General features: G+C 41.7%; 1 protein-coding gene across 1 annotated transcript in view; it reads left to right on the top strand.

Moving 5' to 3' along the window:
• DLC1 (DLC1 Rho GTPase activating protein) overlaps positions 1 to 25119 on the top strand; it is a 235260-nt gene extending 210141 nt beyond the window's left edge. Inside the window, exons 7-18 of the mRNA XM_050895583.1 lie at positions 1493 to 1574; positions 8896 to 8959; positions 11845 to 13271; positions 14427 to 14603; positions 16521 to 16680; positions 16922 to 17120; positions 19509 to 19722; positions 20123 to 20237; positions 21144 to 21365; positions 22058 to 22275; positions 22453 to 22626; positions 23155 to 25119. Of these exons, the coding sequence (XP_050751540.1) occupies positions 1493 to 1574; positions 8896 to 8959; positions 11845 to 13271; positions 14427 to 14603; positions 16521 to 16680; positions 16922 to 17120; positions 19509 to 19722; positions 20123 to 20237; positions 21144 to 21365; positions 22058 to 22275; positions 22453 to 22626; positions 23155 to 23275 (3173 nt within the window). The 3' untranslated portion in view covers positions 23276 to 25119. The remainder of the gene's footprint in view (positions 1 to 1492; positions 1575 to 8895; positions 8960 to 11844; positions 13272 to 14426; positions 14604 to 16520; positions 16681 to 16921; positions 17121 to 19508; positions 19723 to 20122; positions 20238 to 21143; positions 21366 to 22057; positions 22276 to 22452; positions 22627 to 23154) is intronic.
• Positions 25120 to 25387: the final 268 nt, after the last annotated feature.

The raw sequence follows: 25387 nt of genomic DNA, 5'->3' as shown, positions 1-25387 counted from the left end.
GCAAGGCCAGCCATATCCATTGAAAAGACAGCTGTCCTTATATGAAAACAATATACCATTGTCCTTTGCAAACCCCTTTGGCAGCAGCAACAACAACAAAAACAGCAGCAGCCTAAATTAAGCATAAAAAAAAAAACGGACTCATGCAGACTATCGACTTCTTCCAAGTCGCCCCTCTCACTTAAGTTCTCCCATATGTTTTCTTGTGGGCATTCTAAGGTACTAACTTTCTCAGTGGAAAAACTTACATCGGCACTGGTGAAAAATACCAGTTGAATGTGCTTGCCCTCTTTACTTGCACCTTGGACTTAAAGTAGTGAAGGGGAGACCTATGAATCAATTGGGTATAGTACAAGGGTTTTGAGAAGTCACCTATATGGAGTGGTCCCATGCAGTACGCATTTAAAATGGAGATTCATCAGTGAGCCTTTGTCAGTGGCTTTGCTAAAAGTGCAGTTTTCTGTAGAAAAGACAGAATTTCTTGCATTTGCAGAATATGTCATAACTTGTTTATTCCTGAGGCAAAATCAGGACAAGTAGTTCATTTGAGAGATTATCTATTAGTATAGAAAACCCAGAATATTAACTACCTTTCCCCAAATTAACACCAGTCCTACTCTTTTCATCATTTCAGCTCATTCTTTGCTAGTCTCTGGAAATTAAAATATTTTATAGACAATCACTTGGACCAGGAAGGTTGTATGCAACTGCAGCGGTATATTCGTAGTTTGTCCTTGTATCGCTGTGTGCCCTGAACACTCAGTGGCTTTGGTGGGAGTTTTGGCTGTGCAAGGAATGCCAGATCAGGACCTGTATGACAGTCAGGAATCTGTGGAGGACAGTAAATAATATATATGTGGTTGCTGCTTCAGACCTGTAGTAAATTTTCAGCTCTCTGCCAACATTGTTTCCTCCCCCTCACTCTCCCAGTTGTTTACCTAAATAATCTCCTAAGGAAAGGAGGCAGTATGGGCTCCACACAGCTTGGCTTGTTTTCATTTCAGTCCATATCTCATTAATGTTGTAACAGTGTCAAACTTTTAAATAGCTTGATTAACAGCCAAGGAGATTAGTTTTTTCAGTCTTTTCCAGAGATTTAGGGTTTACTGACCTTTTTTCTTTAATGTGAGATACTAGTAATTTGATGGAGATTGTATATTTATTTTAAATAAAGCTATCCTGAGTCAGTTTACGCTTCTGATGTCAGACAGGGAGCTCGCATTTGCCTCTTTCCCTCTCCTGTTGTTTCATCTCTGCTTTGGTCATTTTTCCTCCATTTTGCATATGAACTTTCAGTTATCAAAGGTGCATGTCAAAAACTTGTACATGAAAAGGAAGCATCTCTGGCATTTGAGGTGATGGCGTGTGTTTACCTGAGAAGTGCGAATCACTGGCATCTTGGTGAGCTCAACTAGAGGCAGCTGGTTGTTCTGAAATAACTCACCACTGGGAATAAGAGTCATTTTGATTCCATCTGTCTCTATTGCTACAGATCTCCTTTTTCCAATTGACATCGCTCTAGTCAAGCGAGAGCATGACTTTCTGGACAGAGATGCTATTGAGGCTTTATGCAGGTAGGTGAAAAAAATCACACTGCATTTTGAAACAAACCCCTTCCTGTGTAATAGAAAGTATAACCTGGGAAAAGCATAACCTCAATTGAATTATGTACCATTAAATAACCATTTGCTTGAGACCTTTTTATTATCCACTATCAGTATGCGGTTTTCATTAGAATAATATATTGGGCTAAGTAATGTTTGGGAATCTTATTTAAAACAAAGTTGGGAGGAAAGTGGCAGGAGTCTTTGTGACAGGTATTTCATAGGTATATTTTTTCTTAATATTCTTAATTTGCTTTCATTACTAATTCCGACATTAGTTAGGCATGTGAAAGCAGAACTGTGCTGGCTACAGCCATCTGCACGTACAACTGTAGCATCAGTTCCCACACAGGAATTGGGTTTTGGGAGCAGTATTAGCAAAGCGATGCTGCTGCACTCCGTTACTCTCCTTTCTTACATTGATGAGCAGCTATGTATATAAACAAAACAAAAAGCTATGTATACAAACCCTCATGTTGACATCAGTGCATCACCCTGTGCGCACCATGATCACCGAAGTGAATGTGGGTATGGCTGCAAGGGATGATGTGAGTGAATCTAGGAGTTTATCACCACTGCAAAGATTGGCCTGCCCTCAGCCACATGCTCTCATTACTTACCTTTGTTGTTTATGGGCTCCTTCCACAAATCAGTTCCACAAATCACCCCACAAAAAGAGTCTGGATAGTCCTTTGCTGGGTTAGTAAGTTAAATCAGCCTGTGGAAAGGCATAATGAAGTTCAGAATAGGTGCAAAGGATGGGGCAGGACCCCACAGCCAGCTGCAGGGACAGGAGAAGGGTGGGTAGAGGAAAAGAGGGAGCAAGACTTGCCAGTGTGTGGCAGCATGTTTTTACAGAACTACAACCTCAGCATTACCAATTTTATCATAAAAGCAATTGTAGTGGCCCCATCTGACACTTACCCATCCATCAGTTACCTCCTCTAGTGTGAGTCCACAATCTTAAATGGCAAAAAAATGCCTTAACTTTTCATATCTCCTGTTACCTAGAAATATGTGCAGTTTTCTGCCTCTGTCCTTCAGTATGGCAGCTTTCCAAATTGTCTGCAAAATGAATGCTTTTGGATACTGCATGCATGATGTCTGCAACTCTAAATGTCAGTAATTCTAATAAATTACAAAACCCTTTTAAGAAAGACTTTAAGTTTATAGTGTTCTCATGCCATCACTGCCATACTTGGAAGGGAAAGAGAGGGACTGGAATTTAAAGTTCGTCAGAAATATTTACAAGATTTTCAAACTAAGAAAACAGATTTGTTGTCCAGTCATTAGGAGGGGAAAAATGTCATTAATGTTAAATTCACACTCAAGATGTGCCCTACTCAAGTGTAGGGCACCTATTCCATCGATATTAAAGTGTGATGCTTCGGTCTGCTTATTTGTGTGCTCTGGAACTTGTGAAGTCATTGAACAGAAAGTACAGCAATGTGAATAAATGCTGGTTCCCAGAAGCATGGTCTTCCCTTGCCAGGGAAACAAAATACAGTCAAGCCAGCATATTTTGGACCTAGTGCTCGCCTGCGAGAATACTTTTCAACCTGGGATTATTTATTTCTATGGGAAAAAAAAGGTAGCAGATTGTTTCTCACTGGTGAAAGTAAGAATGTGCCCTCCGTATCTCTTGTGCTAGATGATTTGCTGCTAGCATGATCGATAAAAACAGTTAGCACTTTTTCTGAACATAGAGGATAGTAAAAAGTTCTATATCCTAAGAATGGAAGCTTTTATTGTAAGCCTTCTAATAAAGGTGAGCAAACCAAAATGATACAGGTATATAGATATTTTGTGAAACTAGGAAATATTTAATAAGTCTGCTAATTGTAAAATAACCTCTTCAGTTTCATCTTCAGATTGTTTTCTGTGTAATATGTGTAAGAATCCACCAGTCTTACTGTAGCTTGAGACAAAGATTTTAAAGGCTGAACTGTATCATTCTGAAGCCTCTGGCTTATATAGCAGAGTTATCTTTTACAAGATAACTTCAAAACTGAAGCTAAAGTTTCTCCAGAAGCATTCAGATCCTACCTCAAAGTAAAACTGAAGTAATTTAGTTAATCGTCTCAGATGTCTGAATTTGGCCCCTTACCATTTGTGTTAGACAAAAACAGTACATTATCACAATGTTTCCACCTTTAGATTTTTTTTTCCACATCTCCTTGTTTAATTTTGTAAAGCTCATTAAAAAACATGGAGAAGGCACATCATTGGGAATGCTGCATTTCTGCCTGAAGCCTGGGTTTATTTTGACTCATGCCATGGTCAGTGTGTAAACAGTAAAGGGGTTTACTCAGTAAAAGACTTAGAGCTGTTTCACAACCGTAAGTCTATCACTGTTTCTTGACTGAAAATCAGAATAGTTGTGGAGTTATTTGCATTTTCAGCACAGAGCTAAATGAACACTGTATGCAGTGGATGGTAACAAAATAGTAAGTTGTCTGTGCTGAGAATCTGCTTTTCTGTATAACAACCAGTGTTCTGCCAGCAGTTCTAATTACCTTGTTCTAATTACTGCATGTGAAGAAATTGTTTTAAAAAAAAACTGTAGAAATCACAGTGACAGGGTTTTTTTAAAGTTTGAAGCATTTTAAATGACAGTTTACATCTGAACAGTATTGTAAATTATCGTTTAATAATCTTATTAATGTAAGCAGGAAAACTAATGTAACTTTAAAAACAGTTTATTAGTAAATGTTTTGCCAAATTCCTTTCTAAATGGAAGAGGTATCAATAGCCAGCCCATTAAGGTTTTTCTGGAAAAATTTTAAGTGAAAAGTGGGTTGAGACTTGAATTACAGAGATGGCATATGGCACTTCGTAACAGTAGAAGATAGATGGTTAAGAAATGTCATTTAGTGATCTTATCATGAAATGTAGGGTTAAAAATGTAAGAGTGATGAGTCTAATTTGCTAGGATGCTTCGTGTAGTGACTGTGCAAAGCATTGCTGGCCTTGGTTTCATAAGACTTTATGTAGATTAATGACTGGGAATTTATCTCCAGAGGATAACTGGCTGCATCATGCGCTGATGAAACTAAGTACTGAAACATGCTTATCCTAAAGGTTGTTGCTAAGTACAAAATACATAGCAAGCCATGATGGAAATCCTATTTAATCTCCTTACGCATAGCTAGAAAACTGCCACACTACATACGCAAGAGGTTTCTTAAATCTTTTACCATCAGAACTTCTCATCCAAGAAATTGATTGTAATGGATTTGCATGAGCAGCATTCCCTGCTCATATCATTTGGTTTGTAGAGAGCTTGCCTCCTTTGCAGGGTAGAATGTGCAGATGAACCCCAGGAGCCAGCACAGAGGCTGTCCACTGCAGTGAGACAAAAAGCCCTTGTATCATCAATTAGTTACAGGTATAATGGAGTTGGAATTTGCCCTATAAGAAGGAATTAAGAATTTAAATCCATCAAGAAAATATTTTAAACTTTAAAGCTAGATCATACAGTTACTCAGATTGAAAATTGTCATTTAAAATGCATAAATCTAATGTTCTGCATTGCTACCACTTTTCTTGGGTACGTGGGGTGAGAATTTTCTCCTGTTAATGAGAGCAGAATGAATTACCTGGGGTTATAGCCAACATAGAACTGACTGGTATCTAGATTAACAAAGGCTTCATATTATAAGCCCATATTTTAATTTATAAATTAGCTGAAGTTAGCTGTTCATGCTGCAATTTTTGATAGTGAATGTCTTGTTCAGGCTGGCTTTCTTAAAAGAAGTTCAGGCTAAACTAGTTTGGCCATTTCTGAGGAGAAGACTAGGAAAAATGCATTGTTTGCTTATTTCTCAGAGAAGCTCCAGTGCCTCATGTTTTGGATGTGGCAGGTTCAGGCTTCCCATGTAATTGCCACTCAGGGCTGATACGGGCCAGTCTCGACTCAGGGGCTGGGACTGAGAGGCAGGTCCTGTTGCATTGGTCACCCTCAGGAAGAAGGGTTTTGCAGAGCTGGGGTGAAGGAGAGTGAGAGCCTGGGTAGGAGCACATGGAGGGCGAGGAAAAGTGACGTCGTGGAGATACAACACTCCACCCGAGTAAGATACCATCTGGATGTGAAGATGTATAGAGAGAGGGCTGACTCAAAGGCATTTATCTAAATGTTGGGAAAGAATATTATCTTGTCATCCAGACAGGCATCCAGAAAGTGGCTGGGGTAGGAGGCATTGTAGAAATTGAGACTGAGATAGCCAGACGGTGAAAGCAGCTGTAACTGCTGTCTGCAGCAATCCTGCCCTGTCCCTCCATCTCCCATCTTGTCCTCGCGAAGGTGTCGCTGAGACAGGTTTGGGCAGAATGAGACGGAGCTAAAGAATGAGGGAGACGTGCTGACTGTCAGTAGGGAAATAATAAGTTGAATTTATACCTGGGAATGGAATTACCAAAGGAGAAGGTCCAGAGCCAGAAGAGAAAATTGCGGTTCATAAACAAGCATCAATTTGATGAGAAGATCTGTAGAAAATGAATGTGTGCTTATATGCTTAAAAAGTATTGCAAAGCATATGTGAAGGTTAATGACAGTTGTATAGGTAACTTTCATCCTGGCAAAGCCTAAACTTTATAAGCTTAGCTTTGCAGACTCAATAAATGTTTGGAAGGCAGTTTTGTGTATTGTATTGTGTTTTCAGTGTCCTGTAGCTCAAGGAACTGTAGCACTGCTGAACTTGAGCAGAAGTTAAAGCAGAATGTGTGATGTATATAATGAAAGTTGCAGACCTGAGGCAATCGCTGCAGAGCATTTAGGTTTTAAAAGGGAAACTGGTTTTGTGATGAAATCATGTCAAATGTGTAACAGAGGCTTTATTTGCCTCGCTGCTATTGTACTTAACTTCGCTCATTGGGGGTTACCTTATCTCACCTTCATACTCATTTGGGTGAGGTGTGCACCGGGAGATTTTTTTTTTCTTAAACACCCTCTGTGGAAACAGAGGTCTTTGCTCTACCCTTTTCCACCTATTTCAGGGTTTTAATTTGAGTAGGAGAAAAGTCTGGGGATGTAATCTTTGTGAAATCAGAGATCGTCTTTATTAGCGGTCAGACAGGCTGGAGCTAGATAAAGCCTGATACAGGGATTCGGTGATAACTTCTCTCTGCATAAGTCAAAGGTTGCAACACTGTGAAATTTGTGAATTATTACACAATATAGAACTGAAACCAGTTTAATATTCCCTGGTCTTGAGGTCCAGGAGTTTGAGAGGAGAATGTTTGTATAGCAGAGAGAGGGAGGCAGCTTTCTGCTGCTGGGTGGCCTCTTAAAAACCAAAATACCAGTTTTGTTGTGTAGCGCGTAGATGGGACATTCACCCTTCACCCACACCGTAAATACAATTCCTCTGAAATTCACTGGACTTGTGCATGTACCCACCAGCTGCAGCCAGCAGGACTGAGCCTTCTGCCTTTTAAAGTCAGAGCAAAGATGAAAATAGAGGGATCTGGATAACTTTTCTAACCTGCCACTGCCCTACTATTTGACCCATGGCAATTCTTCCTGTTTCTCTTCTTTTCTGCTGTGTTGTGGCTGGGTCTAATTATAGATCAAACTGCCTTTTTTTTTACTTCACAACTGCAGCAAAAGCACCAGTAGGAGCTTTTCCATTTTCTTTGATGGCCTCAGGATCAAGCCCTGTGTAAATACCATCTGCAACCAATCCTGTGCATAAAAGGCAAGGGGAAAGAGAGGAAACTAGTAATTCTTCCTGTGCACACATTTTCTAGATTCAAGTTACTAGTTTCATGAATCTGAAAAGACTCATCTGAAGCAACAGGACAAGTCAGCATTTCTTTTTTTTTTTTAGTTTTTCAAAGCTGCTGATACAGGCTCTTCTTTACACTTTGCTCAAACGAATTATGTGAAAATTATACAACTTCCTTCAGAATGAATTAGGCTTTTTAAAGCTCAGTTTTGCTCCTGTTGGATTTGGGCTGCAATCCGGCTGAAGGAAAGGGGCGGCTCTGCTCCTCTGCCTCCCCCCTGCACACACTAGCCTTCACGCAGCTCGGGGAACTGACCTGGGAGAAATTCAACCCAACGAAGTATCGAAAGATTAGTTTTCAGCTCAGTTAGTCTCCTCATCCAACTGTACTCCAACCCGCAGTACAGCCTCATGAGTGGAAGTATTAACACAAGGGACCAAACCGTCGCTTCCGTGAAGCTGCTGCTTCGGCTTTCTGCTTCTGCATCACACTCAGTGTGTTCCTGCCCTTTGCCTAGCCATAACACCAGCACTTCTCTAACCACACTTTACCAGTGCAGATTTTAGCTGAGCCGTGTCCCTGGAGCAGTTTCTGGGGAGGCAAGGGCTGGGAGAAGGGCAGGAGACCACAGGAGCCTCCACTTAGCTGTGCCTAAACTGCCATGGAGCTGTGTGTTTAACAGTGCCAAGTTTTGCTCTACTTTAAGCTGTTTGTGCTCAGCCCTGCACACTGAGCTTCTGGGGGAAAGGAGAGAAGAAAGATAATTTTTTTGTTTTAGGGATACCTACCAGATCATTAGCTCATCAGGAAATAGAGGGATGCTTATATACATTCATACAGTACTTCAAGATATGCATCCAGACTGCTATCACATTTCACAAGGAGGCTGGTTAACTATTGTTGCTGCAGCAATTTATTTTTGTTTAAATTTTAGTCCTTGAGAACAACATTTTTATTTATAAAAGAAACTTCCAGGTTAGCAAGGAAAAATCAAGTCTGTGTTGTTTGGGTTTTTTTTTTTTTAACTGGTGAGTTGTCTTGTCCCAGGACTGTATTGAAAATAATCATTGTTCACAAAATATACACCTAATAAGTAGAAAACAAGTTTTCCTCTGGGAGGTTTTGGCTTACAAAGTACAATTTTAAAGCAGCATGCTTTTTTCACACAGGCACGTGTACGCTGCAAGAAGCCTTTTCCATTATTTTCAGTCTGTCGAGACTGATTGTTTCAGGGTTCGGATGTCTGCTATTTAAACAAATGTAATTATTACAATTCATTGGATACAATGCACTTCTCAACTTAGTCTAAGTTTCCCTTCACTTCTCTGTACTTTGATTCAGGTAATTGTGACAAATAGTCATCCATCCCTCCCTCTGAAGTTCGAATACAGCCAAATGTAATGGGTTAATGGTTAAGTATAATTAGGGCTCTAATTGAAACTCTGCTTGTGGCTATTTGTATGCAAAGCAGTTTGGGGACACCCTTCACAAAAGCTTTTGAACTGGAATAGCCTGTGTCAAAACACTGGAGTGTTCTCTTAATATGGTTTCCTTTGCTTTGCAGGCGCTTAAATACTTTAAACAAATGTGCAGTGATGAAGCTAGAAATTAGTCCCCACAGGAAAAGGGTAAGTTCCTTTAACGTCTTCTGTTACAGCATTGACCATTCATAAAACTGAAAAAAAACCATCTAGCAGATTGCTTAGCTGCAGTCTAGGATAACACCTGAGTAGAACCTGGCAAGGATACACAGTCAAAACTCTGCTTACGTTTCATTTTGTGTTCTCACTGAGTGAAAACTGCGGGGCTTGGCCGCGGGTAAAGGTTATTCATCTAGCAAACTCTTCCCCGGGAAGCTGCTCCCAGTCTGAAAGGCGCTGGGCTTCTCTGCCTGCCGGTGAGGTTGTCCGTGTTGTAGCATATTACCAGCACTCAGGCAGGATTGTAAAGAGTAGGCTTGATGGAGGAGATCCTGAACTGCCACGATGAGCTGACCTGAATGTTAGAACATCGTCTTTGGTGTCATCTTCACAGTTTTGGTTCTTTGCTATCACGTTAGAATTGCATTATTTTATTATGATGTAGACAGGATCAGTTAGACTGTGCTTGGCCTGCAAAGGAAAGAGCCAATCCTTTGTAGGATTGGGCACATTGTTTCCTTGGTTTTTAATTACATAGCTCAAAATTAAAGCAGTATATTTACAGAATACATCAGCTACCTTTTTAGAAAGTATGCATGTTTCCAGGGAGCTCAGCAGGAATTAAAAGTGTTTCCTGAATCTTCCTGATCCCTGCGGAGCGTGGTGAGAAATAAGAGAGCACCTACTGTAATTTCAGTAAGGTAGTACCGACAGAAAGCTGAGTTGCTGGGGTTTGCTAGTAAGGTACCACTCAATAGCTGTCTTAAAACTATGTGTGTGTCCTAGGAGGGATCAGCAGTTGATACTGTCCCCTGGGATATGACAACTGCAGATAAAGATGACTGAGCTAAGGCAATACAATGCTGCCCTACCCTTAACAAGAATGCATACAAATGCTCTGAGGTTGTTTACCAGGAATTAATCCCCTCTTTCCCTATCTGTTTGTGGTATGTTGGAAACAGCATCCAAGCTCCAGAAGATAACACTCGGAGGCAGCATATGTAGGAACTCTTTAAAAGTAGGGGTAGACAGCTGGATTGCCATTTATGACCGCCAGAAGATTTCTCCTCCTTGTTCCTGAACCTTGTTAACACTGGAACGATCAGTATTGCTGTTAGAGGTCAGACCAGACCCGACTTCAGGTCCAAACCCCAGATCTTCCGGAGTCTGGATGTTACCTTTTGTTTCAGTCCTTCCTGATTTTCATTCACCATTCCATTCATCTGGCAGATGGACTTGGATCCTATTCCCTTTTGTTGTTAACTTCATTAAAATCAATACTTAGCCTTTAAAGCTTTCTAACACTAGGGAAAAATTGTGCTGACAGAAACATATGTTTCCTTATGTTTGCATTGACCTCTTTGCAAATTAAGATCACTTTACTGCTCCTTTGTTTCCAGTCAAACCACATTCACCACCGAACCATCATTATTATCCATTGGCAGTTTCAGGTGACTTTCTTCCTCCTGAAAACTTTAAATAAGCAAGCCAGTCCTCTTAGGTTTTCAACTGAGTCATGGACAGAAGTAGTTTGTAGTAGTTGGGAAACAAAGAAAATGACGCTTGCTCTGTGTCTCATGTGTATTTGGTTGTAAAAAATAAATATGGTGTTTCACTTACTTTCCTGAGCTGATGAAATGTTCTATAAAAAAAACAACCCAAAAAACTAAGAAAGGATCAGGAACTAAAGTATGCATAAATAAAATACTTGAAATATGAATAATTTACTTGTTTTTCAGAGAATAAATGTTTATGTTCCTGGCACACAAATAGTTACAGTTTGGGGCATGCATGTGTGTTTGTTTTTAAGTTAAAGCAACCTAAACAAATTAAGTGAAACTCATGGAGCTGGGTGGCAATTAGTGTTTCCTACTCTGAACACCAAAGGTTGTTTTGTGGTTTCATGGTGTCGTATTAAAATATCTTCATTGGTTTTATTCTTCCAACATGAAATTTTCCAGTTATTTGGAAGACCAAATATGTCAGTCCCAGGATCATTCCCTTTCAGTACTTAGATGAAAAGATTGTAGGCATAAGTGATGTACGTGTAATTGTGCCCTCAGGCATTACTCATACATCAAATATCATCAGTGGAGATGTTATTTACAATTTACTTACGTGCTATACTGTCAGTGAGCTCTTGCTGCTCGCTATCTGTGAGTGTTAAAGTTTGCCTGAAGCAAGACTGAAGTAGAAACTTCACAGGACATTCTTAAAATGTTAGCTGCTAGCCTGTGGGAGGAAGAGCGGACCAGGTAAGAGCCTGGAGGTATCCCACTTTTGCAGTGCAAGAGCTTCTTTTGCTGTCTCATTAGTCACAGCGAGGAGACCGTTCAGACTTCCCGAATGGGTAAGGAATTAAGCCGCTACAATTCAGAACGTATGAGAAACATCTCGTAATTGCAAAGAGGAGTATAAACACGCAGCTGCTATCAACAGAGTGTAACTTTGGAGAGAGTCCAGAGGGACCCCAACCCCTGGCTGACTCCAGTTTAAAATTTTATGCATGCCAGGAATTTCCATTGATCTGAGGGCTATCCACTGTGACCAATTAATTAAAAGTCTATGGATACTAGGGTTTTCAGAAAAGAGCAATTTAAAGCAGATTGTATTGTTTGTTTCTTTTTACTAAGCGTATATCTTTTGTATTTAAAAACTGTTAAAATATATTGCCTGTCCCATGTTATCTTTTCCTGTGATAGGCTTTATGGCCTAATCTTCCTCTCCCTGAAGTAAAAGACTGTTTTCACTTTAAATTCAGTGAGAACAAGGTCATGCTTAAAGCAGTTTAGTGGGCATTGTATTTAAATGCAACCGCCTTTGCTGTTTGGGCAGTTTGCAAGCAGTACTTTCAGGGTTCTTCTTCTTTGCAGAGCGAAGATTCAGATGAAGATGAACCTTGTGCAATAAGTGGCAAATGGACTTTTCAGAGGGACAGCAAGAGGTGGTCGAGGCTTGAAGAGTTTGATGTGTTCCCTCCAAAACCGGACTTGAATACCCCCTCCCCGGAAGCTCCTCACCTTACTAACGCGGCAAGCCGTGAGAGTGTGCTAACAGACCTCAGCGAACGCCAGGAGGTGGCTTCTATTCTGAGCAGCAGCAGCAGCAGCAGCCACCAACCAACCCTGCAGAGCGAGACATCTACCACCAGGACAAACTCGGTCGTGAGCGTTTGTTCATCGAGCAATTTCGTAGCAAATGATGACTCATTCAGCAGCCTGCCCTCGCCCAGGGAGCTGAGTAGCTTCAGCTTCAACACGAAAGCCAATGAGAAGAACGCCAAGTCCAAAACAAAGAGCCTGCTCAAGAGAATGGAGAGCCTGAAAATCAAGAGCTCTCACCATGGCAAGAGCAAAGCTCCTTCAAAGCTTGGCCTTATTATTAGCGGGCCCATCCTGCAGGAGGGGATAGATGAAGATAAACTGAAACAGCTTAACTGCGTGGAGATTTCTGCCCTCAACGGCAATCACATCAGCCTCCCCATGGTACGAAAGAGGAGCGTCTCCAATTCCACCCAGACCAGCAGCAGCAGTAGTCAGTCTGAGACGAGCAGTGCTGTCAGCACACCCAGTCCCGTCACACGAACACGCAGCCTCAGTGCATACAATAAAAGGGTGGGCATGTACCTGGAAGGCTTCGACCCCTTCAACCAGTCAACGTTCAGCGATGTGATGGAGCAGAACTTCAAGAACCGGGGAAGCTTTGCAGAAGACACCGTGTTTTTTATCCCTGAAGATCATAAGCCCGGCACTTTTCCCAAAGCACTCTCCAATGGCAACTTCTCCCCAACAGAAAGCAACGCCTCTGTGAACTGGAGGACAGGGAGTTTCCACGGACATGGCCATCTCGCCCTCCGGAGGGAAAACAGCGGCGACAGCTCCAAGGAGCTGGGCATGGGGAAAAGGCGCAACTCCTCCAGCTCAGTGAGCAGCCGCCTGAGTATTTACGACAACGTGCCAGGCTCGATCCTGTATTCCAGTACGAGCGACCTGGCCGACCTCGAAAATGAAGACATATTCCCAGAACTAGATGACATTCTGTACCATGTCAAAGGGATGCAGAGAATAGTAAACCAGTGGTCAGAGAAGTTCTCGGACGAAGGGGACTCTGACTCGGCGCTTGACTCCATCTCCCCGTGTCCTTCCTCTCCAAAGCAGATCCACCTCGATGTAGATAATGATCGAACAACACCGAGTGACCTTGACAGTACGGGGAATTCGCTGAACGAAACGGAAGAGCCCGCGGGGATGCAGGACAGGAGGGACTCTGGGGTGGGCGCATCGCTGACGCGGTCCAGCAGGTGAGATCACGAGCGCTGGGACTTGGGGGGGTCCCAGTGAGGTCCCCTCCAGCCCGAGTAGCTCTATAGTAGCTGCGTCACACTCAGTTAAGGTGCAATAGAAGTTGTGGCCATTCAAGCACACACGTGCTGTTCCCATCGCTTTCCAAAACAATTATAGGCAAGAGAAGTATTTGTGCAAGACTTTTAGACAAGTGATTCCCACACTTCGTAGCTGTATGTTTGTATGTTCAGCCTGAGTTGTCATTGAAAAACAGCCTGCTCAGCAAGTCAGTGTTAGGAGCAACATTAAAGCAGTTTTGGGGGATGATAATTCTTCAAACTGAAATGGTGTGTGGGAGGGAGAGGGACCTCAAGTAGGATTATTCACTTTTTAAGTTGGCTAGAAGAACCACTGTAAGTATGGTCTGGTTTGTGTCAGTGTGTAGTAAAAGCCTTGACTTTTAGACTGTTTCAAAAAATTGCACTTTTCAGTAGCAGGCTGTTTCTTAATAGCATGCTAGGGCATTAAATCTGCGGGGAAAATGAGGTTTGTTTACTTTCTCTTGATCGCTGTAGCACAGTCGGGGACTGGGGGAGTTCCAGTGGCCTCCCAATTTCTGCTGGGAGTTTACCATGGGATGGATGACTGTATTTTGTATTGTGAGTAGAGCAAGGAGTTGAATTCTTTCTAGCTTTGTTTCCAGTTTTCCTTTAAAACTGGTGCAAATCATTTAGGGCCTGGTTTCTGCTGTCATTTGGTCGCCTGCAGCTGCTTGTTTAAACTTAATGGAACTTTTAGAAGTGCTTAGTTCCCGTTTGATGTGTCTTAAAAATTTGGGCCATTTTTTCTTAATGGAGTTTTTTGATTCCTACTGCCTTAATGCTGAAAGGGCTTTTTCTGAAAAAAGGGTGTTGGAGCCCTCGGAGGATATCTGATAGGGCAAGACCGTGTAGGTGACACTGAGCTGTGGGTCAGCTCAGAGGGCACCTTCCCATCTGAAGCACCTGCATCACACCGGGTGAGGCAGACGCCGCCGGCCGATGCCTGTGAAATCTCAGAAGACAGCGGCTGCCAAGGGCGGGGAGCTCAGCAGTACATTTGCGGTAATTCCTGACGTGTCTTGCAGACGTTTCAGTGACCGGTCCTTGCTCTGTCCCCCATCTTCTCCGCAGGCACAGGCTGAGGTGGCACAGCTTTCAGAGCTCCCACCGGCCCAGCCTCAGCTTGGCGTCGCTGCAGATCAACTGCCAGTCTGTGGCGCAGATGAACCTGCTGCAGAAGTACTCCCTCCTGAAGCTGACTGCTCTCCTGGAGAAGTACACACCTTCCAACAAGCACGGTTTCAGCTGGTAAGGGCACAGTGCCATGTGTAGACAGGCCGAGTGTACGAGCATGACAGTTGTGCTTGTCCTAAGCAACTTTTGGAATGATGCAACGAATCCCTCCATCCCTCTTTTTCCATATTTGCACTTCTTCCTCCGGCCTGTGCTGACAGTGATTTGTGGTTTCCTAAGACGGGGCTAAAATCACTAACCCTTTACGTCAGTGTAATCTTATTAGGCTTGAGAAGTATGTTTATAGGGGGCATGTGAGGGAACAAAAGCAATGAAGTACAGGCCTGCTTTCTGAGCAGGAAGATGTCCACTAGCCATAGCAAAAGGAGTAGTTGTTTATTGAGGCAGTTAGTGAGCAGTGGCACAAACCTCAGTAGATCTTAATAGGTTTGCTCTTCTTCAGTTATTAGTAAATATTTGCTTTAGTTCCTCTCTATAATTATGTAATTAAATAATGTAGATTTCCATTAGTTCTAGTGTCTCATTAGCCAAAATCTATCTCCCCTCTTTAAAGCACTATAAATCCAGTTAGCTTGCGAAAAAGATGGAGGCGGGGGGAAGAAATGTTGGGAGAACCATGGAGTTTTTTGTAGGCAGCAATTTCTGCTGTGGCCAGGTGTTTGTAACCCAGCTGAATGTTTTTTGTCAGAAGAATGAAATAGAAAGCTCTTTTATTATTGTATCTGCAGTACAGCCTGTGTAACCTTCAGGATGCAAAAGACGCAATAAAATTTTTCTTCTCCCTACCACAGGCCAGCCTCCTCCCTTCCCCAGGAGTCATAGAGAGTATTTAGCTTCAGCATCAAAGTACCTCCTGTTCAAAGGCTGTTATTATGTCAGCCTTTCTAAATACAGAAGTTGTTTGTTCTGAAAGACAGAAATAAGTATTGACCAGTTATCCCTGCATGCTTCAGATTCTCGGTGGAGATCGCAATGTGTTTTTTCACATTCCATTGGCATGTTTTTTGACAAAGCAAGTATTATTCATACATATATCAATAATGCCCTAAACTTAACTATACAGCAATACAAATGGTTCTATTTTACTATGTAACAGATTAGTCAGCTGTAAATCTAATGCACTGTTTGTATAGCTGTATATTGAAATGTTAAATAGGTCTCCCTGTTTTCCAGTGCTACTGTGTCCTATTAGTTGTTGCACTGGACATTAGCTTTTCTCCCTGTTTAGGAAAATGATCTCAATATTTTCACATTTTAATGGCTTTTTTTTTCCCTTTATGAAACCAATACTCTTGGGGACCTGGGGGTAAATCATTCTTTTGTATTTAGTAACTTTTTCCTTGGGGTCATAAGCAGATGGAAAGGCCTCTCATTGAAACTGGAGTGGGAGGTGGAGGTAACAACAGTCACTGGCTGACAAGGAGGGGGGTCCCTCAAAGGGGTTGTTTATAGAGCTGAAGTTTTTAGCTGACAAACTCAAATGTATTACATCAGTTTCCTGCTGTTATGCACACTGGTGGGTGGTGGACCCAGTTTGAGGACTTTGCAGAACAAGTAGTTGACATACAAAAGCTCATTGTTCAAATGCCCATCTTTCCCGAAACCTAAAGAAGCAGTGTTATAAGGGGTCACTGACCGCAGGATTTATTTTGACTCTTTTGCAATTCAATCTGGCCCCTGCAGTTTTACCCTGTAGCTTTTGTCCTACTAATATTGATGGAGTAGCACCACATTAATACTTACAGGCAGCATACTGCCCCGAATGTCAAGCCTTTCTCTTAGAGAAACTCTGTTTTCTGTCCTCTCCCCCTTCCCAGCCCTGAGTGGATTAGCTAATTTATGCTGTCACTACTTTTCATATTACTAAAGTGTTTCACTTATTTTCACTGACTTTCTGAATTACTGGAAATACAGAAGATAAATGGTCAACAGAGGTTTAGTTTAATTTTGTCATTCCCTTTGCTTAAATAGGGCAGTACCAAAATTTATGAAAAGGATAAAGGTGCCAGATTATAAAGACCGAAACGTGTTTGGAGTACCGCTGCAAGTCAACGTCCAGCGCACAGGGCAGCCTCTTCCACAGAGCATTCAGCAAGCCATGCGCTACCTCCGCAACCACTGCCTGGATCAGGTGGGTTTTGCTGTACTCTCATCCCACATGCATGCAGCACCCAAAGCCCAGCCTTCCATTAATTTTTATTGTTCCTGGGTCAGACTGAAAAAAGTAGACTGAAAACAGGACAAAACAGATAATTAATGCAAGGAAAGCTTTCCATGAAATTAGAACCCATACATAAGAAGCTAAAGAGCATACTTACGTTTCAAATTTGGCGGACTCATTGTAATGTATTTACCTTTCCATATATATTTAGGTTGGACTGTTCAGGAAATCTGGAGTCAAATCAAGAATTCAAGCTTTGCGTCAAATGAATGAGAATTCAACAGACAGCGTCAACTACGAAGGCCAGTCTGCTTACGATGTAGCAGACATGTTAAAGCAATTCTTCCGTGATCTCCCTGAGCCTCTCATGACCAACAAACTCTCCGAGACCTTCTTACAGATATACCAATGTAAGTAGTGAGACTTCTACGGCAGATGGCAAAGGGTCATTTGCGTAACAAGGGTGGAACTTTGTAATACCAATCCTCTGGGCACTACACGTTGCATATGTCGGTCTTTGCCTTTCTCCAGCAGCTATTATAGTTCAGGCTGCCTCATAAGGAATGGATTTTTGATGTTCTAGTTGTATAACGATTTATAGTACAAGTTCTTTTCATTTCACCTTTCTCTGTAGTTTGGGAACAAATATAAAACTGCCATCACTTGCTATAAAGTTTCCTCTCTTCTTTGAGCATACGTGATATTACGGTTTGAAAATAAGCCACACCTGGTGTGGCTAGGTAGAGGAGCTGTGCAAACACTACACGAACAGAGTTTGGGGCTTTCAAGGGGATTGAAATCCACTAAATTACTGAGATTTTTTTGTAAGAGCAAGGCTCCCAAAAAATTTCTATTTTCTTATAATTCATATTCTTCTATCCTTCAGCACAACTTTTGAAAACAACCTTGAAGTTGAAAGCTTTTCTGTTACTGACTTTACTGATAGGTACCATAAACAGATAGTGCTTAGAATAAACCACATCAAAAATGGAGTTTATCAGTGCATGTGAAAAGAAATAATTCATCTTTCTGAGATGGCAGGTTCAACTCCAGCAAGGGAGACATTCTCTTTTGTGAGCTAGATAAATTGAGTTCTGTATAGAAGGTAAGTTTGTGCTGGATCTTTCCAAACAACACCTTCTCTTTCAAAAGTTTTCTTCAACATTGTTTCATTGGGAATACTCTCACCTTATAAAATGGCCAAAGATGAATTAATGTTTGGTGACCAGAACTCCAAAGCTTTTTTGAAATATTTATGGGGGTCCAAACTGATTGATACACTATGGGCACTTTGCTGATCCTGTGGTTTCTCTCCCTAACACCACCCCAGCTCTCTCCCCATGTATTCTTCCCATGGTAGCACAGCTACGACACAACTTACTGCAACAAACACCTTTGAGCCATTGCTGTATTTTGTGCCTTCCTTATGATGATGGTTACAAAAAGGTTACAGGAACTTCCTTCAGAGCTCTGTAGGTAGAGGTGATGGTTTAAAATAAAAACGTACATACCGTTACTTCAGCGCACGCAATTTTTTTGTGTTTGGATTCCCAAGAAGGTTTGTGGAGAAAATTAATCAGACTCTCCACTTCCATGCATATTAAACGGCAACTCTCTGCAGGTTTAGCACCAGAAAAAGTTTGACAGAGCATTGCAGGAGTATCTGTTCCTTTCCTTTCACAGGCGGTAGGTCTGAGGAGTCCCCAGAGGTGGTCGGGAAGTATTATCTCCGTGTAAACCAAAGAGCCTTAAAGCAGCTGTAAATTTTGCTTCCCTGCAAAGGACAAAATTTCCCTTTGCTTTGGTGTTATGCACCAGGCTGCGCACTGGAATTGTCTGCACGTGGCTTAAATGTGCTTTGAGCTGATTGAGGGGAGAGTGTGGAAAACAGTGGATTTTTGCTTAAAATTGCTTTCTAAACTCACCTGCTAGCCTTACGAAGTTGCTGAAGCCCAAAGCAAATACCAATTAAATATCTGGTTAGCACCACGTGTATTATAAGACATGCAGTGAGGGTGGTGTGGTGCTAATGATGATATAAATGCTCCAGGACTCAGACTCTGACGTTGTCTTCAGAGATGGCTTATTGGAAATCCCTTTATAAGAAGCAGATCTGGTCTGGGTTATTTCATTTTTTGTTCCCTTCAATTTTGGAGGAAAGGGCCTTATATAAAGACACACGTCAAATTTTTCCAATGGCTGTTTGTTGTTAGTAACCAAGGAGCTGTTTAATGGTATGGGGCTTCACAGCGTTGACTTTCTTTTTCCATTTTTCCACCGCATGACTTTGAATGATCTGCTCAATAAAGCAACCCTCTGTGTTTGGTAAAGCACTTTCTGGATATTTTATGACATCATTGTTGAAAAGGTTTGCTAGCCAATTTATTTAATTAATTCACCTATTCTAAAATGTATTCGTGTTTTGAATTTCTTTGAAAGCCAAAGAATTTCTAAATTGGCTGGGCTGTGTTTGCTTGTTCAATGCCTGACTCCAGGCTTCTGTCATTTTAGTGCATCTGCGGGAGCATGTAGCTGTTGAAATTAAATCTAAAATTAACTCTGGCCTAAGCACAACTTCTTCTTGCCTGCATTTCTTGTGAGGCAGGAAATAGCTGAGGGTAGTTAAACTAGTGGGTTAAAAAAAATTCCTTCATGTTTCCTACGAATGGTATGCATCCTGAAGGAAATCACTTCAAACTCGAGTCAAATATTTGAAGCTGGAGTTTGCTTTGGGATGTATTCATGCTGTGTGTGTGGAAAATCAATGGGCTGATGAGAGAATTACTAATATTGTGCAGATGTGCCAAAGGATCAACGTCTCCAGGCTATCAAGGCTGCCATTATGCTTTTACCTGATGAGAACAGGGATGTCCTCCAGATTCTTCTCTATTTCCTGAGTGATGTCACAGCTGCAGTGAAGGAAAACCAGATGACACCAACAAACCTGGCCGTCTGCTTAGCACCTTCCCTCTTCCACTTAAACACTCTCAAAAGAGAGAATTCTTCCCCAAGGTACGTCTCTGGGGAGCAGGGCTCATTGCTACTGGTCCTGTACCACAGCTAGCAGCGATGTGCAACAGGCACGGTCTAGCGTTGACCCTACTAGTTGTGATCACCTCGGACACCTCAGAGGGCACCGGGTGTAGAACAGTTATGGGATCCTACCTTTTGTTAGAGATTTGTTAAAATATAAGCAAGTTCATAAGAAAGAAGAAACAGGGGGGATTCCAAAGAAAAAGTTTAGAGAGAGTAGCGAGAGAAGTTGGTAACACCATGCCAAGATTTGGTCCCAGGCAGCACTGCTCTAAATCACCAGCAGATTTGGGAATCCTACTGTTTTCTTACCAAGCGTCAATCTTGCTCTGCATTAAATAACTGGATTTGGGTGTGTGTGCTCTTTTCCGCTGTGAAGGGTGATGCAAAGAAAACCAAGCCTGGGAAAACCCGATCAGAAAGACCTGAATGAAAATCTGGCTGCAACCCAAGGGCTAGCTCATATGATCGCTGAATGCAAGAAGCTCTTTCAGGTAAAACACCTATTTGCAAAACTGATGGGTGGAATGTTGGCCAACATGGCTTAGATCTGCTGTGTAATGGAAAGCTAGGAATGCCTCTTTATTTTAATAAAGTTTAATACATGATAAATAGCTTTTTAAAAAACTTTGCATCCTGATCTGGGTGCATATGTGAATTAGAAGTGGTGCCAGAAGAAAAGAGAGTTGTTTTGTTGGCACTGGCGCTCAAAGTCATGAGGCAGTTGTGGGGTTTGGGACATTTTTGTTACATCCAAGTTGCATTTGAAATATGTTTTCAAGCTTTTATTGTGCAGCTATGAGGGTCTGTGAACTTCAGCTCTAATTACAAAGCAAGAAGCTATTTCCAGGAATTTCAGTGCTTGTTTTATACTTAAATTCCCAAGAGTTAGCAAGAGTAGGCCACAAAAGCATCCTGGAACGTGACACTGTCAAACCGTAGGTTGAACGGTCTGTAGGAACTAAAGCATGCTCCCTCCAGGGCCCGGAATGGAGAACCAGACAAGTCGAGTCCTGGTTTTCCTCACTGTCGTCAAATCTTTTCAGACCCCTCAACTGAAGACATGCCTGTCTCTTTTCTTGCGGCTGACAACTAAACCCCCCTTCCTTCAGTCTGCAGGATAAACTCTGCTGTGGGAATGGATCTGAGTTGTGTAGCAAAGAGGGATACTCCACAGAATAAAATAAGACACCCCATAAATGAGAGACTAATTTGAGTTAAATGAAAGTCACAAACTTAATTTTGGCATTTCTTCACATTGAGTGCTTGACCTGACACATACGCGTCCCACTGCTTACAAAACTAGGGTACCCATCTTTCTGTGGCTATCAAGCTGCTAGACTCACTCTGATTTGGGGAGAGAGCTGCAAGAGGATGATTTCACCCTTGTCGCCCCTCAGATACCCGAAGAAATGAGCAGGGGACGGAACTCATACACAGAGCAGGACCTGCGTCCCCTCAGCCTGGAGGAGCTCCGGGGCGGCAATAGCACTACCGAGCCCTCCGACTACCACTGCTACCTCCAGGACTGCGTGGACGACTTGCTCAAAGAGATGAAGGAGAAGTTTAAAGGCTGGGTCAGCTGCTCCACCTCAGAGCAAGCAGAGCTGGCCTACAAGAAGGTATGCAACCTGTCACTCACGCCACAGCTCTGGTTTTTAGTGCATCTTCTCTAATACAAGCAGGCTTTTGACATAGGATATTACAGAATGTTCAGTGCACACCTTTACTTTGCAGATAGATCTAAGAAAAAAAACCTTAATCTTTTGACATAGTTGCACACTGTCTAAAAACAACATGTCTTTCAGCAGTAGTCAGCTAAGGTGCACTGATTTGTGTTCTTCTGTTTATCCAGCCCAGGAATGTTTGCTGTATTGTATTTACACGCCTTCACTCACATGTGCAAAGCCTTGACAGGCTGAGTGAAGCCTCCAAGCACTGTCACTGTGCAGGCAGTAGGAAAGAAGTTTCTCGGCTCTAATCTTGCGCAGCTCAGAGCTAGCACAGGGACAAGATATTTAAAAAATAAACTTGGAAAATTAGGATATTTTTCTGTAGCATCACAATTTAATAGTGGCCCGTACTGGAGAAGGTAACTGTAACTTAAAAATAATTTGGAAGTCAGTGTTCAGATGCCTTTGGCTGTTAGGAAAACATGCCTTAGGCTGTTAGTCTGAGCTTACGACAAGCTTAGTACAATATATACATATACGTGTGTGTATTTAATTTGCTGTGTTTAACCAACACTAAAATAGAAAGGAAAAGAAAATGTAAGGAAGAGTAAAACTGAGGACTCTGTGCTGGTTTTCCCCAGGTATGTGAAGGTCCCCCACTCCGGTTATGGAAAACTACCATTGAAATCCCAGCTACGCCAGAGGACGTTTTAAATCGTTTACTTAAAGAGCAGCATCTTTGGGATGAAGATCTTATAGATTCAAAAGTAATCGAACCTTTGGATAGCCAGACAGATATATACCAGTATATCCAGAACAGCATGGCACCTCACCCAGCCAGGGACTTCGTAGTCTTAAGGTAAGACTTTTATATGCGATGACGTTTATATCCTACACATACGGCAACCTTGCCTACGATTTCTGTATAATGTAAGTTATACAGGTAAATATCTATTCGTGCATAATTTGAAGTCTTACTAGATGTTTGAATTACTGTTTGTCAAAGATAAGACGTTTTTTTCTTCTTTTTTCTTAGAACATGGAGGACAAACTTCCCCAAAGGAGCTTGTGCGCTTCTAGCAACCTCAGTGGACCATGACCGTGCTCCAGTGGCAGGTGTTAGAGTCAATGTGCTCCTGTCTAGGTATCTGATTGAGCCCTGCGGGTCAGGAAAATCTAAACTTACCTACATGTGCAGAATTGATTTAAGGTATGAATTTCCACTTTGTGCTTTTGTGGTGGTAACTTTTCTTGTATAGTTTCCGTGTAGTCAGCGCAAAATTTAAATGGTTCAACAGGCTTTAGCTTGCCCAGTAGTACATACTTCTCAAAGGCATGCACACAGGTCTCTGAGATGTCACAGAAAATTGGCTTCAGTGCACATCTAACAGCAGGTGTGGTTTGTAGCCTCCAGTATGTGCTCCACCATAGCTATTGGTGTATAATCCCACCCCTTCCTCTGACAGATGTATTTGGATGCAAGGACATGTTAATTTTAATATTAACTTAGTAAAGAGGACCAAGTTCTCACAAAACTTCTCATAACTTTTCCTCATTGTGGCAAACTTGGTTTTGAGCAAGTCTATACATTAGTAAGGCTGAGCTGAGCAACAAGCAATAATAAGGAGATTTCCTAGTCAGGCATTTAACCAGCTAGATATGTATTTGATTCTGACTAAGAAAATGCATGCAAAGTTACTGGTACCTACTTCATCATTACTTTTTCTCCACACATCAGGGGCCACATGCCAGACTGGTACACCAAGTCTTTTGGACACTTGTGTGCATCTGAAGTCGTTAAGATACGAGACTCTTTCAGTCATCAGAGTCTTGAGAGCAAGGAAGTAAAATCCAGGTGACTACTGAAGAGGAACAGCCATGCGCTCCACACCTCAGCAACGTAGACATTACCCAAAACTGAGGCTCGTCCGCTGCAGACTGGACTAGTGTACCATCTGCGAGTCATGTCATGAAGGGATGACAGCATGAGAACTTGACTGTGAGCATTACTATAGGACTGTGGCCATACCATACACTTTAAAGCTGCTTCCTGTCTGTGTAAGGTCTATAGTGTAGGCCTCGACTGGAATATATAGGAGGACTGTGCAAAAAAAAAAAAAAAAGTATTGTACTATTAGATGGTTTGAATTGCTTCTGAGAAGCAAAATTCTTTAAATGCAAAATATATTATGAAATATGGTGAAGGCTCATCATTCCCATGTGAAATACTTAGCTTTATGTACATACCCATGTCATTTTATTTGTAGTGCGTTGAGGGACTGGTGTATCCACTGGAATAGTTGGTACTCTTCAATGTGTTCTCACTGAGATAAGCAGAGAAAGGTTTGCACAGAGATTAAAGTGTGAATGAGTGTGTTAATGGTTGAAAGGATAGCAGAAGTCGAACTTGACATGTGTCTGGTACACTGATAGGCAACCAGAATGGATTTTAGTATGCTGGATACAGTTGAACCTAGAATGGGACTCCCCTGTGGACCAGGAGTAGCCATCCTTCCCACGTGCCAGTTCTGTGTTTTCCTCAGCTCTAACCTTGTTAAAAACCCTAAGCAGATGTTGCAAGAGGCTTGCTCCGATTACTGTCCACTCCTTATCCAGATGATCTTTTAGGAGTGATTAGCAATTCTATAGCAATTCTAAATAAATATACTTTTGAGCAACGTAGCAGCTTAGAAATGAAACGTCTATGCAATGGTGAAGAGAGCCAGTAATGTCAATTGTTAATTTGCCAAAAAAATGTTTGTTGCTTTTACTCCTACCTGCGTTAACTATAAGTGTTTTAATGAGCTTTTGTATATTTTACTGTATTCTAATGGCTCAAGAGGAAAAAGTCAACACTGGAGTTGCGGTGCCAGGAGGTGGCAGGACTCCTGCAGCAGCAGGTGGGGTGGGGTGGCTAGGAAGAGTCGAACCAGCTCTCTCCCTTCCTCTCCCTCCTTTGCCTGTTTTCCTAAAAGCTGCATGTTAACAAGAACAGAACCTGAATGTGAGTAATTTGGAGGGTTATATTTGGGGCCAGAGAGGAGGGTGGGGTTTTGTCTTGGGTTTTGTTGGGTTTTAAACCCTTTGGGATATTCCCCCCTCCTTGAGAATCAACTTGTATGAACTGTAGGAAGTATTGAGGTCCTCTGGAAAGGTGTCTTTCTGTAGGTTTTACTGTAAAGGTAAAGATTTGCTTTTGAGGTGCAGTATTAAGTGATAAATGTATTTTGTGGCTAGGGTATGAATGAGTTGCAAGATGGAATTTTGACTGAGACTTTGTTACCATTGTCAGTATTATTTTAAGCTTTTTGATGAAGATTTTTTTATTATGGCAAATAATGTAGTACTTCCAGTAACAATGTTCCTCATGAGTAGGAAAACCTTGTATATTCTTCTACATCAAACACTTTTGAATTTGTAAAATTGTATGTTGTACATACCATTCTATTGTAAACATGTATACTTGCCCACAGTGTACTGTCAAACATAGATAAAGCATGATAAAGATTATTTAAAATATACCTGTATTTATACCTCAGATATTCTTTTTGGGTTTTTGTACCTCAAGTATGTTTTCTATTGTAAATGTGCTTTACATGACTATGATCTACGTGAGAGAAAGGAAAATGTTTAACTTGCTATAGATGTCTGTACAGAATATACTCAATAAGTGCACTATTAAATGTTTAAAATTGGAGCCGCATAATGGTTTTTATTTTATTCTGCATTCTTCCTTCCACTCTCGTGCCCAGAGGAGGCGGCATTTTTCTTACCACCGGTTCTTTACATACTGCTACCAACTGCGTAGCCACCCCTGCCCTCTCCCAGGCCAATATTTTTAGCATAGTTAAAGGCAGGTACCAAAGCAGTTTCAAAATTTTTGAAAGATAAGCCTTCATGATGGCAGACAGCTGGACAGAAATACTGTCCAGTCAATAGCTTCATACATTTAAAAGTAAGAAGAAACCTCT

The sequence above is a fragment of the Gymnogyps californianus genome, chromosome 4 (assembly GCF_018139145.2).
Source record: "Gymnogyps californianus isolate 813 chromosome 4, ASM1813914v2, whole genome shotgun sequence".
Classification (NCBI taxonomy): Eukaryota; Metazoa; Chordata; class Aves; order Accipitriformes; family Cathartidae; genus Gymnogyps; species Gymnogyps californianus.
This window is presented reverse-complemented; position numbering and strand designations above follow the sequence as displayed.